This window comes from Carassius gibelio, chromosome A6 (assembly GCF_023724105.1).
Source record: "Carassius gibelio isolate Cgi1373 ecotype wild population from Czech Republic chromosome A6, carGib1.2-hapl.c, whole genome shotgun sequence".
Taxonomy (NCBI): Eukaryota; Metazoa; Chordata; class Actinopteri; order Cypriniformes; family Cyprinidae; genus Carassius; species Carassius gibelio.
Window position 1 is genome coordinate 22,564,053 of NC_068376.1, and position 19,447 is coordinate 22,583,499.

Consider the following 19,447-nt stretch of genomic DNA (forward strand, 5'->3'; position numbering starts at 1 on the left):
CTCCACTCTGTGCCATCCAGGACCACAAAGAGTGTTCGCTCAGCTTCGTCGGAAATACTGGGTTCTGAGAGGGCGACAGTTAATAAAGAAGATTCAAAGATCATGTCTTGAATGCAGGAAGTGGAAAGGTGTGCCTTCAGTTCCTAGAATGGCTGATCTACCAGTTTCCAGACTTCGCCTGTATAAGCCCCCCTTTTGGTCGACAGGTATGGATTGTTTTGGGCCTTTAACCATCAAAGTAGGTCGCCGACATGAGAAGAGGTGGGGCATTATATTCAAATGCCAGACGACACGGTGTCTTCATTTAGAACTCCTCTCTGGTATGGATACTGACAGTTTCCTCTTGGCTCTTCGAAGATTTGTAGCCCGTAGAGGTAGGCCCTATGAAGTAGTATCTGATCAAGGAACTAATTTCAAGGGAGGAGAAAGAGAACTCCAGGAGGCATTTTCGCAGCTTAGTCCTTCCTTCCAAGAGATACTAGCCCAACAGCAAATTAAATTCTCATTCAATCCGCCATATTCTCCCCATTTTGGAGGTACTTGGGAGAGAGAGATACGGTCTGTTAAGACGGCATTACGAGTAGTTCTGGGAATACAAGTAGTCTCAGAGGAAGTTTTGTATACAGTGCTCGTTGAAATTGAGGAGTTGTTAAACTCAAAACCTCTTGGCTATGTATCTTCAAATCTTTCAGACCCTGATCCAATCACACCAAATATCCTACTGATGGGGCGGCGAGATGCATCTCTTCCTCAAGTGATGTATGCAGATTCAGAACTACTTACCCGTAGAAAGTGGAGACACAGCCAAGTTCTTGCGGATCGATTCTGGGTCAGTTTTGTTCGAGATTATCTTCCAAGTCTTCAGACTCGTCAAAAGTGGGAACTTGATGGTAATCCTATAGCTCCTTCTGCTATCGTCATGATTGTGGAACCTCAGCTTCCTCGGGGACACTGGCCTATAGGGACGGTCAGTAAGATTTTGCCAAGTTCTGATGGAAGAGTGAGAGTTGCTGAGATTTTCAGCAAAGGGAAATATTTAATTCGTCCAGTCAACCGTCTGATTGTTCTTCCTGAATTGACTGATTCTGATAATTCAACCACATGAACTTTCTGTAAATGCAAATATGTTAACATATTTGGGGGCGGCTGTAGAAAATCCTGCTGTGATCTGATTGGCTGACTGTGTCTTGATAAAGAGCACCTGTGGCCCTTACTAATTATGTTTCAGTCTCCTTTTGTTTGAACCAAAAGCTGTTGTTCAGACATGGCTTGTGTGGAATCGTTGCGTTGTTGATTATGTAAGTTTCCTTCTTGATTTGTTTTAGTTTAAATGATTGTGTTTGATATGATATTGAATTCTAGTTATGTTTAGTAGCTCTTTAATGTTATACTCATTTGATTGTTAAAGCTGATTTCAGATGTATGATTTAAGGTTTGCTATTGTGTTTGTATTTTATTAATGGTTTTGTTTATGGGTTTTAGAAACCAACAATTACCATCAATGCCATCTGTGAAATGTCTACTCCTATATGTCAGCACAAATAAACTGGGAAAAGTACTTGATGACTGAATGAGTTTTAATGGACCCACCATTCCAGTAGCAACAGCCAAATCAGCCTAAATTTCTACAGAGATGATTTATACAGACATAAAAGATGTCTCTATAACTCAGAGGTCTTTAACTCTTTTTGAGGCCAACAAGAACCCCGACCCTCCTCCAGTAATGATACAGGTAAAATTACGAAGGAATGAATGTAATCAGGCCAATCGCTCTGCATTTCAAATTCAAGAGGACAGTAATTGCAGTGAAGTGATGTGTGTGTGGAGGTGGGTGGGTGTGTAACCCTAATCCTAGACATCAGCATCAAGCCTCTCTCTTCTTCTTGTGTCTTGATTACTCCTTTGGTGATTGTGTTTTGAACAATCTCTTAGAGGAGCGCTGAAGGGGTGGACAGAGGCGAGAGCAAAGTCAGATCCATTAACATCCGCACAGCAACGTGTCTTTCCATTATCACAGAAATCTTTCAAATAATAACCCTCATTTACATAAATAAAATGGGGAAATTAGGCACTTCAGAGTTAAAGGTGATTATTTTTTTACTTCTCCGAGTGATATGTTAAAGCAATAGTTCGTCCAAAAATGAAAATGTCCTAACCCTCAGGTCAGATGAATTTTTTTCTTCATCAGAACTGATTTTGAGAAATTTAGCATTACCTCACACGCTCACTAATGGATCCTGTTAAGTGAATGGGTGCCATTCAGAATGAGAGGTGTGTGTGTGTGTGTGTGTTGGGGGGGGGGGGGGGGGGGTAAAATCTGCATGTATTAGGGTATGAATCTGGGTATTCTTAACAGCTTGATATCAAGTGAGTGTGTAAAGCACAAGCTTGTTGCCTTATACTATAGTATGAAGTCCCAATGACAGGGCAAGGCTCAATTGGTTTAAAAATAATTTTAATGTATTCCAATTAATTATTTTTGAAGGAATAATTTAAACGGGACTTGGCCATTATATTACATTATTAGAATAAACTATTGTTTAATTTATTTTTTTATTTTTTTCTCAAGAGGTTAGTATTCACAAAAACATGCAGAAATGTAGCAGGCCTTTATAATTGTTAAGTTTCCATGGCAGCCACACAAAAGCAGGAGCACTGCACCCTATTGCCCACTTCAGAGCAGCATACAAAATCCTATTGTACCACTCATTCATTTACTACACCACTTGTTCGGGTCTCTGTCTTCAGCCATAATGTGATGCAATATGTTCTTTCCTGTAGAGATGCAATGCAGTAAGGTTGTAATAACTTAGAGCTGTTTTTCCTTTGCGTAATTACACATAAGTATAATAGACATTAGCTGTATCTGTGTATAAAAAAGGATACAAGATACAACCTTGGATCCTTTGTAACTGGTGAAGGACAAGATCCTTCACAAAAAATAAGGTTCAGTAAACAGGAATGTCAGTTGTTTTAACTACGGTATATCGTTTAATCCTGCTCTGGACTTTAAAAGTGTATTCACTTTAAAAATGTTTCGTGTAATCCTACAAATATTTATTTATCACATGAACAGGATTCAAGGTTTATTCAATGTTTACTCATTCAGTGACCGCAGCACTTTTTCAGAAGGACCAATACAAAAATAACATCACTGCCATCTACAGGATGATCTGCAAAAAAGATTAACAACTTGTGTTGATGCAGTACATACAGATTTTTATTTATTATTGAAGCTATTCCAGATTACCAGTCTTTATAAAAGTTCCAACCATTAAATCATACGACGTCATATTTGATAACCTTTTCATTAATAGTGAAATATTAATTTTATTTATGAAAAATAAAAAATAAAAATGGTCAAAAACAATAGCTAGACTCTAAGAAAAGAAAAAGGTACAAAACTCTCACTGGAGTGGTTACCCTAAAGTACAAAAAAGATAAAAGCATTTGTAATGAAAATACCTTTGTACCTTATTTAAAAGTACATAAGTACTTAAAGGTTATGTCCTCATAAGTCACCCTCTCCTTGTAATACCTGTGTCATACCCATGTCATTATACAAAGTTGTGTCCTGATATGTCACAAAAACATGCACACACACACACATACACACACACACACACGCACACACACACACACTATTTTTGGCACATTTGAAAGAAAAAAAAAGATCTTTAAATTGAATTATATTGCACAGCTGTAAATTATCTTGCTCAAACCAGGTAAACAAACTTTGCAAACAAAATTGGCAACCCTGTGTACAGTTAGGTAAGTTATCACTTATCATATGTGATAAAAAAAAAAAAAATTATGATGTCTTAATAGTGTCTCAATAGTGATAGTCTCTATGTATATATGACACTGGACCACAAAACCAATTTTAAGTGTCAAATTTTCTAAATTCAGATTTATACTGAATAAATAAGCTTTCCAATTATATAGCCTATGGTTAGGATTTGACAATATTTGGCTGATATACAACTATTTGAATATCTGGAATCTGAGAGTGCAAAAAAAAAAAAAAAAAAAAATCTAAATACTTAAAAAATCGCCTTTAAAGTTGTCCAAATTAAGTCCTTTGCAATGCATATTACTAATCAAAAAGTTTTCATATATTTACGGTAGAAAATTCACAAAATATCTTCATGGAACATGATCTTTATTTTACTTCTCACTACTCTCTGCCTCTTCTTCAGAAATGGTTTGGGATGGTCAGATCAGGGATAACCAAATAAGGCATGCCAGCTGGTCAGGAACCTAAGTTATATTATCTGTTTAATTGGTGCAAATTAAAAGTGTGTGAAGAACATTTAGTGAAAAACATGCATTCTCCATAGAGGCAAGCTGCAAGTTTTAAGCAGAGCTGCCAAAAGAAAGAAACGGCTTTGTTTAACTAGCTAGCCCACACAAAGTGCAGTTTCATACTTTCCTCACTGTATGGAAACAAACAAAACACTGACCCATGTAAGCAGTGAGCCACTGATGTTGGCAGCATATTCAGACATGCCCTCATGCCTGTTTGTGAATGTGGATGGATGATGACAATTGGGGTCATTTTAGAAGTTTCAGGATGGTCTTTTTTTTTTTAATCAAATCACTGTTATATGCAGGTGCATAGAAATACCTAACTGTACAAACATATGCATAATTTATCACTGAAAAAAGGCAGTGTTGCTTTTTTTATTCTAAAGGGAGATAGTGAGCAGTAACAGCTGCCTCAAATGCTGTCATTTTACATAATCCATGAATAATCCAGTCTATTTGAATGTTGATGTCTTCTCTAAGCATACCCTCTTCTAATAACCAGCAAAGAATAATAATACAATCAATAAAATTATAAACTTTGAAAAGCTGTGGTCCGGATAATATTGGTTTTGTACTTATTCTCCCTCACTGTTCACACATTTTAATGAAAATGTAAATAAAAAATAATAATTTTAATGTGTATATGAATCAGAGATAGGACGGTGAAAAAAATAAATAATGACAATATTAAAATTACAACATTTCTCATTAATGCTCCACTAATGAGTAACCTCAAAAGCCACAGATGCTCTCCGTCGTGTCAGAACCATAGACTGTATAAACATCAGAACACGTGTGCGCGCTGAGCTTTATAGAGCACATGCACGCTCATGGTGAAAGGACTAAACCATTCTAGTACAGAACATAGGAGGCAGTAGTCTAGGCCTACATGTATACAAGCATTGTCCCTCTATATTTCAAAATACGTAAAAAAAAAAAAAGTGCAACTCTTTTTATGATTTATAATTTTTTATGATGAATGTGTTTTTAATTCCTAAATGTACATTTATTCATGTAATAGTTATTGTCATTATCTGTTACTGATTGTTTGTTGGTGTTCAGGTCAGCTTCTTAATAGTCAAAGAATCATGATATTTGAAATAAATAAATAAATAAATAGACCGTTAAAATATGTTTGAAAACAATTGTTATTTTAAAACAATGATTTCATGTGTAATTGGTACAAACAGGCGTACATTTTCGAATGTAACAAATAGATAAAGCAAATTAAGTTATTTTTATTTAAAAACATGATTACACAAGAAGTTCATTTCTCATATTTGGTTCACCTCACCATTTTAACAACACTAATTTAACATAACTTAATAAGGTCCCAAGAGGCGTTTGTTGTGTACGCGTGTCCTCATAGGTAAGTCCCCCTTGTACAGGGAAGTGGGATGATCCATTAAAGTTTTCACTTCATTCAAGGTTTGTTCAGTTCAGACTAGAAGCTCGGCGTTAACAGATTAACTATACCCCGCTGAATGAAAACAAATGCAGATGTCAACGAATATGCAAGCGCTGCTGAACTTCCTCAAGCTCTAGTCTAGAGGAATATGAACGCGGAAGGTGTTTCCAAACGCATGCACAAAACGTGAGAGGGCACGATGGATGCAAAGGATAGAGAGCGGCAACGGACACGGAGCGCTTGCAAAAGAACCGAAGGCACCAGTGTCCTGCGCTCGCTCGGCGTCGACAATATAGACGATAATGAGACAATGGCAGGCGAGTTGGACCTGGTTAAACATGGTACTCTTGGACGGCGACTCATTGCACCGCGATACAGTTTGCTCCGTGAAATTGGCAGGGGCAGTTATGGCGTTGTGTATGAAGCCATTGCCCGTAAATCAGGTGCGAGAGTGGCGGTGAAGAAGCTGCGCTGTGACGCGCCAGAGAATGTGGAGCTGGCGCTGGCGGAGTTTTGGGCTTTGACCAGTCTGGAGAAACGCCATGAGAATGTGGTGCAGTTGGAGGAGTGTGTGCTCCAAAGAAACGGGATGGCCCAGAAAATGAGCCATGGCAATAAGCGTTCAAAGCAGTATTTGAGGTTGGTGGAGACCTCGTTAAAAGGTAAGATGTCTTTATTCAAGCACTGGCATTTGTTTCTGGAAGGTCAGCGGTGGAAGAATGCTTTGTCATGAACTAAAATAAAACGTTATTTTTCTATGATTTTTTTTTGTGTGTGTGACAGTTCACTCATTTGGTAACAATGACATATTGGTTACTCAAAATCTACGTAATGTTGTTTTTAGTTGTAATCTGAAACAAAACTGCGAGAATCCATTGCTTGTGTTACGGTTTAACTGGTTACCGTGTTATCTGGTGACCAACTTCCTGTTTAGGTCTCCGCTGCAGATGTGCTGGAACGACAGCAGCAGATTCGCCGAATCTGAAAACACAAACTGACGTGAAATTAAGTGTCTAATAAACGCACACTTGCTCAGTGCATGATTTTGATATTCTTGCAGAGATAAGTTATAGGTATGATCGCCCGTAGCGGCTGAAGTAAGTAGGATAAACAAAAAAATAAAATACAGTAAATCAGTGTTGGCACGGGTTTCGAACACGCGCTAAAATACGACGCGCTACGATACGACACTCACGAACCACCGCGCCACCGATCTTCACATAAACAACTCCAGATCTCTGGATTCAACACAGGACTCTCGGCGTCACATTTTGACACTGGCTGAATCAAGGAACTGTGACCGTGTTAACTTGTGACCTCTGTTTGCAAGACAAAATCCAATTTTACTGTTGCTATAAGTTAACAATTCCAGCCAAAGCGCTTCTAATGATGCTAAATGATTTGATACGATCTGAAAATTACTCATCGTCAACAATTACGAATCTCATTAATGTAAACATGCACAACAACAGCCCAACGTTTAAGTAGCTTAGTTCCATTGGTTCATTGACAAAACACATTCTCACAGTGGCAGGCTGCCCATTTACAAATGGATCCATATCTGTTGGGACATTGTTCCCATGCAACCTCTCAGCCACAATGTCAAAATATGTAAATGACAAATTTCCAAAATCTTTCAGTGCTCCACAAGTTATTTTTCACCATCACAATCCCTTTAATTGTAAGATACAATGGATTTACAGGTACAAGGAATTTATCTAGGTGTACTAGACATTTGTCAAAAATACAAAGAAAAAAAAATGAATCAAAGAAATGTTAATGCTCAAATCAATCATGCTACAAAAGACGGCGTACACAGAAGTGGTTCATTTCAATGGTTCACAATCATTAAGCTCACTGGTTTGACAATGCCATCATTAAATCAATTAACTGACTTTAGCTGAAAAATGACTGTTGTTCTCCGTTTTCCTGTTGACACTGTAAAGCTGCTTTGACACAATCAGTTTTGTATAAAGCACTATATAAACAAAGGTAAAAAAACAAATTCATATAACACTTCTAGATGACTTTTCACTGCTTTACCACACACACACTTAAACACAAGCAGGACAAATCAAAAGGCTGACCAACACAGTTCCAGTGAAACCATAGGTCACATGTGATATTAATCTGTGAAGAATGCATGTTGCACTTTAAAGACAATGTGCCTGTGTTAACTTGTTTATCATCTAATTTGTTTAATAAAGATTATGTGAAATATTATCTATTATATTGTCTAAATGCTGCTGAAAAACCTGAATAAAAACAACACAGAACATTTTCACGAGCTTTAATGGTTGTAACGGAAATGGCCATTTGGGTTCAATTAAAAACTTTGATGGTCTTTGCATGTAAGTCTGTAATGACAATTTTATGTAGTCAATTGTGCTTTGTTTCTAGTTGATTTCAATTCAGATGCATACAATCACAACCATTCAAGCAGAAAAATATGTTGCAAAGTTATTTAAACAAAGTAAATGACACTTTACAGCAAAGTAGTGCATCCTATTATTATTAAATATTGTTCCTCAAAGTGAAATGATGCATTCTGTACATCTAGTTTTGCAGTTCATAGCCAATAAGTGTATGTGGGCAGCCTGCCACTGTGAGAATGTGTTTTGTCAATGAACCAATGGAACTAAGCTACTTAAACGTTGGGCTGTTGTTGTGCATGTTTACATTAATGAGATTCGTAATTGTTGACGATGAGTAATTTTCAGATCGTATCAAATCATTTAGCATCATTAGAAGCGCTTTGGCTGGAATTGTTAACTTATAGCAACAGTAAAATTGGATTTTGTCTTGCAAACAGAGGTCACAAGTTAACACGGTCACAGTTCCTTGATTCAGCCAGTGTCAAAATGTGACGCCGAGAGTCCTGTGTTGAATCCAGAGATCTGGAGTTGTTTATGTGAAGATCGGTGGCGCGGTGGTTCGTGAGTGTCGTATCGTAGCGCGTCGTATTTTAGCGCGTGTTCGAAACCCGTGCCAACACTGATTTACTGTATTTTATTTTTTTGTTTATCCTACTTACTTCAGCCGCTACGGGCGATCATACCTATAACTTATTATCTCTGCAAGAATATCAAAATCATGCACTGAGCAAGTGTGCGTTTATTAGACACTTAATTTCACGTCAGTTTGTGTTTTCAGATTCGGCGAATCTGCTGCTGTCGTTCCAGCACATCTGCAGCGGAGACCTAAACAGGAAGTTGGTCACCAGATAACACGGTAACCAGTTAAACCGTAACACCTGGCAGTAAGTCATGTGGCGTTTCACCGATGACACCGGACGTTGATACTGCGCATGACTGTGTTCTACATTAAGATTGTTTACATTTTATGTAAGAATTGTGACACATGTCGGTCAGATTTGCTCTCCCCCGCCCTCCTTCGGTTGATGGTTTTGGGGTCAAACCTCCTCCAAACCTCCTCCAAACCAGCTATACTAAGTGATGATAACAATGAAGAAAGATTGTCATTCATTAACGTTACATGGCAACTGTGTAAATTATCGTAACATGAAAAAGAGACCGTGATGATTTAGGGCAGATAATCGAGGCCAATCTGATCTCATTAATCTCAAAGTGTTGGTGTTTGTGTGACTGCTTTCGCATCTTCCAGATCATCATTTTTCTACTGTATGATATTCAAAGTGTTGCTAGAGGCATTTGCTTGAAAGCTGATATAAAATGATGTTGTAATAGTGAACAATTTTTGTGTAAATTTATATCTGAAAATGTGGGGTTTTAAGTATCTGGTTATGTGGAAATAGCTGAAAAGTCCAATCTCTTCAATCAAACATGTTGACAAGACTGTGTGATGCATTGACACAGTAACTGAACACAATAATGGCAAAATAACTTAATGTAGTGCTTCCGGACAGTACTCACTACTCAGTGATGTTTACATGGCAAAAACACTAAACAAACATCATACATCCGGGCCAATGGGTGTTAGCATAACGCTTAAAACCAATGGAATTAGAGGCAGCTAAAACTAAACAAAAAATGTTGCACACTTTAGGTTACTTTGTATGAAAAGGAAACTACTTTGTCGCAGATTTAAATGGTTTTCAAGCAATTTCCTTGATGTTAACATGAGTTAAAGTATTTTTCATAGTCTGAAAAAAAACATCAACTTGATATAGCTTTAGACACTGATCAGAGCAGCACCCCTTTTTTAAAAAAACAAACACAATTCTTTCCATTTACTCCACTGGTTTTCTGGTTGCTCTCATTCTCTAATCTTGTATGTTTACCAGCTATAACACAAAAATGTTACATGCAACAGGTTTTGTCAGGGATTCTTTTTTTTCCTAAAGCTGAAGGTTAGGGAATGGCATATTGAAGGGCCAAACCCTTTATAAAAAAATACTTTAGTTTACCTCAAAGTCCGCTTAAGGCAAGTTGGTTCACTTGACAGCCGTATTTTTAACACTCCTAGCAGCTAATCCCAGGCATGATTTATTATCATAGCCATGATTTATTCATTGATATTAGTCAGAGGCAAGTTAATATCAGGACAAAAGACATTCTCTTTTTATAGAGAGTTTTATTTCATCAGTTTGTTTGTTTGTTTGTTTTTCTTCAGATAGGCTGTCATGCGACTTGTATGAGTGCACTAGCATATCAATGACATCAAAGCCAAAAATCAGATCTCATATTCGGATTTCATGCCTACTTTAAACATCATATATACTGTAATCTAACTTGGGTCAGTTAAAGGGGTCATGTCTTTATTTCATACTGTTCTCTGAGGTCCACTTATAATGTTATCAAGATTTTTACTAGAAAAACATCATAATTTAGAAGTAATACGCTATTTTTGTTTTGACCGCCTTCATCTGAATGATCTGTTTGAGTAGGAGAGGCGGATTGTAGACTCTGAAGTAAGCAACCATTGCAATGATTGGCTAAAAGTTGTGTATGTTTGATAGCCTATATCCTTCATAGATGGACGCTGCTGTGATTTAGGTTAAAAACATAAATATTCAGAACATAGCAAATGATCTGTAATAACAGATCAATGGTAACCACATAAAAAAAAAAATTCTTACACTTGTGTGGTGCACCATTACTGTCAGATCCAATATAGCAGAGACAGTTTATAATTATTAGTTATTGTTTTATTAATATTTCATACTAATCCTAACACCTCCAAAACATTCAAATGAAACTATATTCATATCTGCATCTGTTTTTGTGTGTGTATTTTTAGGTGAACGTATATTGTCGTGTCCTGATGAGCCCTGTTACCTGTGGTTTGTTATGGAGTTTTGTGAGGGAGGGGATCTGAATCAGTTCATCCTGTCACGACGGGCCGATCCTCACACCAATGCCAGCTTCATGATGCAGCTCAGTAGTGCTGTGGCATTCCTGCATGAAAACAATATTGTTCACAGAGACCTTAAACCAGATAATATCCTCATCTCGGAGCGTTCTGGCATGCCTGTGTTGAAAGTGGCAGATTTTGGACTTAGTAAAGTGTGTGCTGGTCTGTCTGCCGGAGTACAGGATACAGAAGAGGGACGGGACGAAAAAAAGAACAGCGTTAACATCAATAAGTTCTGGCTTTCGTCGGCTTGCGGCTCAGACTTTTACATGGCACCGGAGGTTTGGGAAGGACATTACACAGCCAAAGCAGACATTTTTGCTTTAGGCATTATCATCTGGGCCATGATAGAGAGAATCACATTCGTTGACGCCGACTCAAAACGGGAGCTTCTCGGGACGTATGTACGGCAGGGTTCTGACATCGTCCCGGTTGGAGAGGCACTTCTGGAGAACCCAAAGATGGTGTTGAGTATTCCCCAGCGCAGGCGCTCGCATATGCCTGAGGCAATCCGGAAACTTTTGCAGGACATGCTTGCAGTCAATCCTCAGGACCGACCAGACGCACTAGAACTGCACAGCAGGATGGGACGGGTCACTTACGCAGCGTGAACTCTGACCTAAATGCCCACACAGGTGAGCCTTTGTCAGGGAACCTTCCATAAATGTACAGATCTGGTTGTTTTTTATGTGAAGGCTCATGTTTTCAGTGATCGTAATAGCAGCTGGTAACAGATAAGGGTGCAATTCAATATCTCTGAAAGACAAGCACATTCGCAGTAGAAATCTGACCGCTTTTAGAAACTTTTTTTGTTTGTCCTACTGTTTGAAATTGTTTCATTCTTATTACAGTTTACTTGTTTTCGAAGTTTACTTGCAGAATTTTTTTTATAGTATTAGTTTTTGCCGTGATATTGAAATTGTTATCGACAAAGCACTACTTCTTGAAGTGTGCAATTTAATTTTGAGTGTTTTAAAGTTGTTGTTTTTAACAAAGCAGTATACATTTATAACATTTATTATTACCCGCTACATATCAGCCAGAATTTCAATATCCGTACATCCATAGTTACATTAGTCATCATGTGTTTTTCAATACAGCCGTCCCAGGGGTGTTGATTATTTTGAGGAAGCTTATGGGTGGCGAGTGGAAAACAATATGACACGAGATTGAACATAAAGCTTTAAATCCAAGTGAAACCATGCACTTTTTTTGCATAAATAGTTCAAGTTCATTCTATTATCAGTATTGGATAACAGCGTCGTTATCTTTACCACTGCAGTAAAGGACAAATTGATATTATCGTGTTATTGCTAGTGTCTTATTTGACCATATCAGTTTCATGGTTATTATGAGTGCTCTGCTAGGACTCTATCATCATATGATTTGTTTAATGACATGACTTACAGAGTGCTTCTGTTTGCGTGCTGTAACAGCCTCTCTTGTTTTTAAAAGTGCATGCTGGGATAGCTGTTATACAACCGCACACATTCACCACCACCCCTCCTGTAACACTCCCCATCCCTTTGCCTCTTTCTCTTTTCCATACCCTTTGCTCCAGGGGACAACTCTCATCAGGCAGACAAGGTGACTGGGAGTTCTTCCTAGTCCTGAAATGGAAAGATTTTTTGTTTTGGCATGCCACACATAACTGACAGTTCCTTGCAAAGATTAGTTTAGTCTAAAAGTATTACTGCTTTTGGGGTGGGTAATGTATTTTCTCAATTTCAGTTATCAACCAAAACTAGATTTCTTTATATATATCAATATTTAATAGATTATAGAATATTTAAAGGTATAGTTTACCCAAAAATGATAATTTTCATAAATTACTTGCGCTCTATTACTTACCCTTAAACTACTGACTTTGAATAAAAAATTAAGATGAGAGGTTTGTGTCCCTTCATAAAAAATGCTTGTCTTTCCATGGAGGTACATATCTTGTGTTTCAAGATGAACGAAAATCTTACAGGTTTGGAACAACGTGAGGGAGAGTAAATGATGACTGCTGAATGCTAGTTTCCTTTGTTTCTACTAATAGATTGCCTTTAATCTTTAAAACAGTCAATTTAATTACACTTTAAAACTTTATCTTTAGCAAATCTCAAAATGGATATTTTGCAAACAGTAAAATTGATGTCACAAAACCCAGATTACTCTGTATAGCATTCAAAGATGATGGATTTTAGTTTTTTTTTTTATATATATATAAATTCATTTAGACAAAGTAGTACATTATTTTAATATTGTGCATTCCTATTTGTCTTGGTAAAAATCTTTTTTTTTTTTTTTCTTGAATATTGCAGTAGGATTAGTTTGGCAGAGCATTTAAAGTGATGTGTTTTAGGGTTGGAGGGCTTATGAGTTCCCCAGCCTTTGTAATGTATATACTATTAATATATACTATTATGAGGACATTACAGCCACTCCAGTTATCATTTGTTCACCATCCCCCTCTCCTTCTTCTGTTGCTATGAACTTCAGACAGGAAAAGAATACTGAATGGAGCCTCTTGGTTAACTTGCTCTCTCTCTCTGGTGTGGATGTATGGGACGTGAAAGAGGGTGGATCTGCAGCGTGCGTTGTGTAGTTTGAGTGACTGCAGAGGGGCGTTAGTAGCTCTTCTTGACTCAGCACATAGTTTCAGCCGCAGGATACGAGGAGGAGGGGTGAGCTCTTAATACAGTATGCAGCTGAGATCAAGCAGCAGTCATGCAGAATAATGACATAGCCTGCAAATGTTTTTTTTTTTCTATTTGTGTTGTGTTTGAGAGCATGTAAATCTGATTACTTATCAAGCAATCTGAGATTTGGACTCATTTAAGGCAAGCATTATATAACCGCGCCAGCCGCATGACATCATTTCAGACTGTCACTCAAAATGCTAGAAAATACATGGCCCCTCTTTTCTTTTTTTTGCATTCAGTGTTGCTTGTTCTCTTCTGGGATCCCACGGTCAGTGGAAAACCTGGAAAAATCATGAAAAGGCTTGGAAATAGATTTTTGAAAATTAATTGATTTATTTAAAATGTATTAAAGTGTGTAATGTTCTCGCTAAATGTAGTCAAATGTGTTTAAAACAAATTTCAGGTACTAACTCTAATGACTTGTACTTTTTATTTTGTTTTAGGTTTTCCCTTACCATACCAGACCAGAAGGGACCACATTGCTTGGAAAACTGTGAATCTTCCATTGCTGATTTAACGTGGAGAGTATAAAGTTCTCAACTTGAAGACCAATACAAAGTTTGCCACAAATAGATTTTCATCTGATCGTTCACTTTTTGTTTTTTTTTTGTTTACAGTAGTAATTTACATGAATCATTCAGCAAGTCCAGAAGTGTTCAGCCTAACTCAATCAGCAGTTACATCACTAAGAGTGAACAATGTTCTGATGCAGTGAGTACAATCAAGCTAAAACAAGCAAGCTCTTCATTAGTCCTACTGAGGGACTGGGACTTTCAAATTCTGTTCATGGAGACTTACTTGTTCATCTTCTCAAAACAATCTCTTGCCATAACGAACAAAGAAATGTATTCTAGTTATTTATTTTATATAGTTTTATGAGAAGTGAAGCTTTCAGTTCTAGTAAGCAAGCAGTTCACATTAGGCTTCTTTTTTTGAAAACTGCTTTTACACGTACAAACATTGTTTGCAGTACAAAGACATACACAAGATAATGACTACATTTTGAGCTTCTGCATTTTTACAACATACACTCATCACATGTCATAAATCATGTAATTACCATAATCTTACTTGAGTTAAACCTAAAACTCATTAGAACTTGATCATCTTTATCTTTCCTCTTACACAGTACAATAACTGAAATTTAAAGACCAACTTTTAGAACTTGGTTTTCATTTGCCGTGAAAATGCTCGTGATCTTAAGCCTAAAACCAATATTGAGAGATTTTTTTCTCCTTGAATGCAGATATATCCTGGTGCCTTGAAGTCTAGTGATATAAGTGAGATCTCTTGTATGTTTTTGTTTTGTTTTAAAGCTTAATCTTTAAAAAATGCAGTACATTTTTCAAGCTTTTATTATTTAAACACTTTATAAATTAGCCATGTGCAGTTTACCCATTCAGGTGCTTGTATTTACATTGTGTGAGATTACCGTTTGGCCAAAAAAATGATTTATTATGGTGCCCCATTTACAATGCTGCTGTCACTAATGAAAAAATGGTGTGAACAACCCTTGTGCACAGATGCACACTCATACAGTTTCATGGTTTAGTTGTTTTCGAATCTGACAAATTAAGATATTGATTTAGTTCTGACTGAAGGGAGAAGTTAAAGACTGTGAATGCTCTGTGTTTTACATAATAAATTCTACTAATGCATTTCCACTTAAAAGCCAAAATTTCCTTTTTGTTAAATGACTCCTTGATCCTCTCAAAAGCAGGATGGGAGCTCAATAGTGGTACCTTTGCTTTTCATCTCTTGTCTGAATTCTTCATAGAAAAGTAATTGGTGTGTGTTTCCAGATGTGATTTTGCCGGACAGTCTGTGTGTGCTATAGTTCTACCTCAGCATTCTTGTGTTTTAGTTACTAATTCACTAAATTAACTAACAGTTTTTTCTGTTTTTTGGAGAGACTAGTTAATATTTTTCAAATGGATTTATTTATTAATGTTTTTTTTTATTAGTAGTAGTAGTAGTAATCTGTAGTGTCAAGCATTTTTTGTACTTTTTTATTTCCTTTTTTCCATTTGTGACCGCTTATTGCTGTCTACTGTAGAAGAAACTTGAGGCTGGTGAGATCAAGATCTTTTTTTATTTTAAGATTAAATCACCCTCAGGTTTAAGGTATTTTGAGCTGTAATATTCTGGACCGCATGGTTCTTCCCTTGGGAACAATAAGTGTTGTTAGTTTTTATGTTCTGTTATGTTTTCAACTTTTCAGCTAATTATTTTCATTTTTATTGTGAACATTCATTGTGATTCTTTTAAATCCACTTTCGTTTTCCCCCTAATTTAAATGATTGTATCTTTTATGAGTGTCCGTTAATCCTGGAGAGAGTTTGTTAATGTTTTTGCATTTGCTTTTTATTCCTCTTAATTGGGGCTCTTTTCAGTTTGAATGTTTCAGAGAGCATAAACACAGAGAATTTTGTCATAGCAGTCATTCAAACCATAGTATTAGATTGCACTTGCACTGAGTAGAGTGAACTGAGTTTAATTAGAAGCTCACTTCCTGTTCTATAATTTCTTTTACTCAAAGTCTGTGTTTTTCTTTGTATTCCTTGTTTTCCAACTTTGACCATACAGCGCACGCTATGCAACCTCTCCTTTTCTGACACTGTATGATGCTGCTCTGCTAAACTAGTTTCTACAGACTTTGACATTTTTGTTGCTTTTTTGTGCTCATTTTTTTTGTGCAAATGTTGAATATTTTTTTCAACTGACTTGGCATAAAGCACAGTAGAGCTGTCGGATGCTTCACTCATTTGGGTGTCATCCTTCATTGTTTTGATGTTGATTTTGTTCAATAAACCATGTAAAAACATAAACTACATGTGTTTTAATGTTTGTGACACTGAAGTTTTTACTCAGAAATTGCTAGTAAATTTCACAAATAATTACAAAAGTAAGACTGAAGCTAGTATTTCCTTGTAACTCTGTTTTATTTACAGGTTTTATAAGAATGGGATGATCATTTTTCAGACTGCTATCAATGCTTTCCAGGATATTTACATTTGGAAATAGTTGTTTTAATCTAAATGTATTTGTTGTTGAAGCATTTCAGTAATACTAGATGTATTTGTTTAAGCTTAGTCATAACATTCAGTCTTGACAGACAAAACATCAGTTTGATTACCAAAGTCCACCTACTAAAAACTTGTCATCTGATACCACAAACAGCAACATTACTCTAATCAGTTCAGACAAGATAAATCCCTCTTAAAACAAAACAATCACCCTCCATAGACTCCTGTTTTCTTTTGTATTAGGCAGTCATGTGTGAGAGGACATTTTGTTCACACCAGCACCCAAACACCTGGGTGTCTAGCTTGACAATATCAGTTCTGCTGATTTTGAGTCTAACCTAGTGTCCAATCTCACAATAAAGCCATTTCATTGTCAGTTGCACCAGTGGAGGAAATCATGTCCAATTGCTGGATATTTAAGCTTGGAATAAAGTGACCGACAGAAACAGTCTTTAAGAGCAGGAGTAATCAGGGGGGGTGGGTTTGTTTCAGGCAAAGAATGATCTGTGTCTGCTATTAATGAGAGCTTAAAGGGTTAGTTCACCCAAAAAGGAAAATTGTCATTAATAACTCACCCTCATGTCGTTCCAAACCTGTGAGACCTCCGTTCATCTTGGGAACACAGTTTAAGATATTTTAGATTTAGTCCGAGAGCTCTCAGTCCCTCCATTGAAGCTGTGTGTACAGTATACTGTCCATGTCCAGAAAGGTAAGAAACACATCTTCAAAGTAGTCCATGTGACATCAGAGGGTCAGTTAGAATTTTTTTGAAGCACCAAAAACACATTTTGGTCCAAAAATAGCAAAAACTACGACTTTATTCAGCATTGTCTTCTCTTCCGTGTCTGTTGTGAGTGCGTTCATTGCAGTTTAGTGATATCCGGTTCGCGAACGAATCACTCGATGTAACCGGATCTTCCTGAACTAGTTCACTAAATCGAACTGAATCGTTTTAAATTGTTCGTGTCTCCAATACGCATTAATCCACACATGACTTAAGCTGTTAACTTTTTTATTGTGGCTGACACTCCCTCGGAGTTAAAACAAACCAATATCCCGGAGTAATTCATTTACTCAAACAGTACATTGACTGAACTGCTGTGAAGAGAGAACTGAAGATGAACACCGAGCCGAGACAGATAACGAACAATAGACTGACTCGTTCTCGAGTCATGAACCGTTTCTGTCAGAAGTGTCCGATTTGAGAACCGAGGAGCTGATGATACTGCGCATGTGTGATTCAGCGTGAAGCTGACCGACACACAGAGCGTCTGAACCAAACTGATTCTTTTGGTGATTGATTCTGAACTGATTCTGTGCTAGTGTTATGAGCGCGGGTAAACCGAAGGCTTGAATCAAGGACAAACATCGCAAATGGCGTCATTAAGTCGAGCGCAAAAGAACTGGTGAACCATTTTCTTCAACTGGTTTATTGAATCGAACTGTCCAAAAGAACTGGTTTGCAGAAATAAAACCAAACACGCCATCACTATTGGTGATCCAAAAATGGATGCAAACCCTCTGATGTCACATGGACTACTTTGATGATCTTTTTATTACCTTTCTGGACATGGACAGTAGACCGTACACACAGTTTCAATGGAGGGATTGAGATCTCTATGACTAAATCTATAATATCTTAAACTGTGTTCCCAAGATGAACGGAGGTCACGGGTTTGGAACGACATGAGGGTGAGTCATTAATGACATCATTTTCCTTTTTGGGTGAACTAACCCTTTAAGGCTTAAGAAAACAAAGGAGAAAAACAAGCTGTGCCACGTGAAATATCTGATACATCAACCCTACTCATTATTGTCTCTGTCTCATATCATGAATGGTTCTAGGTAAAAGGAACAGGTTATCTTATTAGCAAGTGGAAAATTAAACAGTTTATGGACACTGTACTGTTGAATCAAATGTTAAATACAACCAAACACGCAGCCAGAGAATAGTTAAAGAGAGAGTACACCAGAGTAAGAGTGTGTGATTTGTCAATTAAATGATTTATAAATTATGTAAATCCATAAAACCACATTGCTTTTACGGTACAGTATATTCAAATTATTCGATTAAAGATGTCCATCACTGCCACCTTGTGGTGGCTTTAGAACAGTACTTGATCCTGTGAATTTGAAATATTTCAATACAGTATTTTTAAGAGCCCCAGTAGCAGTAAATGTAAATAGGTAGAATAAAGGGTAAATATAGAGCTGCTATACTGTATCAAATTGAATTCAAAATGTAAGCCCTGAGCAGTTTAAATAAAAGCTGACTATGTTTAAGGCTTATATAATACTGCTTATGTAATTCTGAGACCCAGAATGCTCAGCCACTATTAATAGCCACTCTCAAACAAATAAATATTTATTTGTACTGATATGGTAAAATTTGAGTCTATGTTTGCTAATATTTATTGAGTCTATGTTTACAAATATTGTTCTCCTGGGATATAGTGTGTAAACAGAATGATGTTTCAGCTCAGTGAAACAGAGAACAAGAGAGTTCCTTAGCCCAAATGACAGCTGAAATTCTATACTTCTTGTAGATTAGGCTACAACAAATAGTTTAATATAGACATCATGTCAGCTTTGGCTTGTCATTTGCATACGGAGTGGTAATTATGGGATTTGTAATGCAACAGAGTAGTGTTCTCGTAGGCTACAACAAAAACAGGAGAACTTGA

At 36.9% G+C, this 19,447-nt stretch overlaps 1 protein-coding gene across 2 annotated transcripts; it reads left to right on the forward strand.

Annotated features, from left to right (window-relative positions):
• Positions 1–5,696: 5,696 nt before the first annotated feature.
• On the forward strand, positions 5,697–16,565 carry LOC128015719 (serine/threonine-protein kinase 35). 2 transcript variants are annotated; one of them, XR_008183993.1, is made up of 4 exons: positions 5,708–6,378; positions 10,937–11,685; positions 14,181–14,255; positions 14,355–16,565. XR_008183993.1 is itself a non-coding variant. In XM_052599790.1 (3 exons), exons 1-2 carry the CDS (start codon positions 5,916–5,918, stop codon positions 11,659–11,661), a joined length of 1,188 nt encoding a protein of 395 aa, XP_052455750.1. In that variant the 5' UTR covers positions 5,697–5,915; the 3' UTR covers positions 11,662–11,685; positions 14,181–16,565. The 2 variants fall into 2 exon arrangements, 1 of the variants encoding a protein (XP_052455750.1); XM_052599790.1 differs by having other exon boundaries at positions 5,697–6,378; positions 14,181–16,565.
• Positions 16,566–19,447: the final 2,882 nt, after the last annotated feature.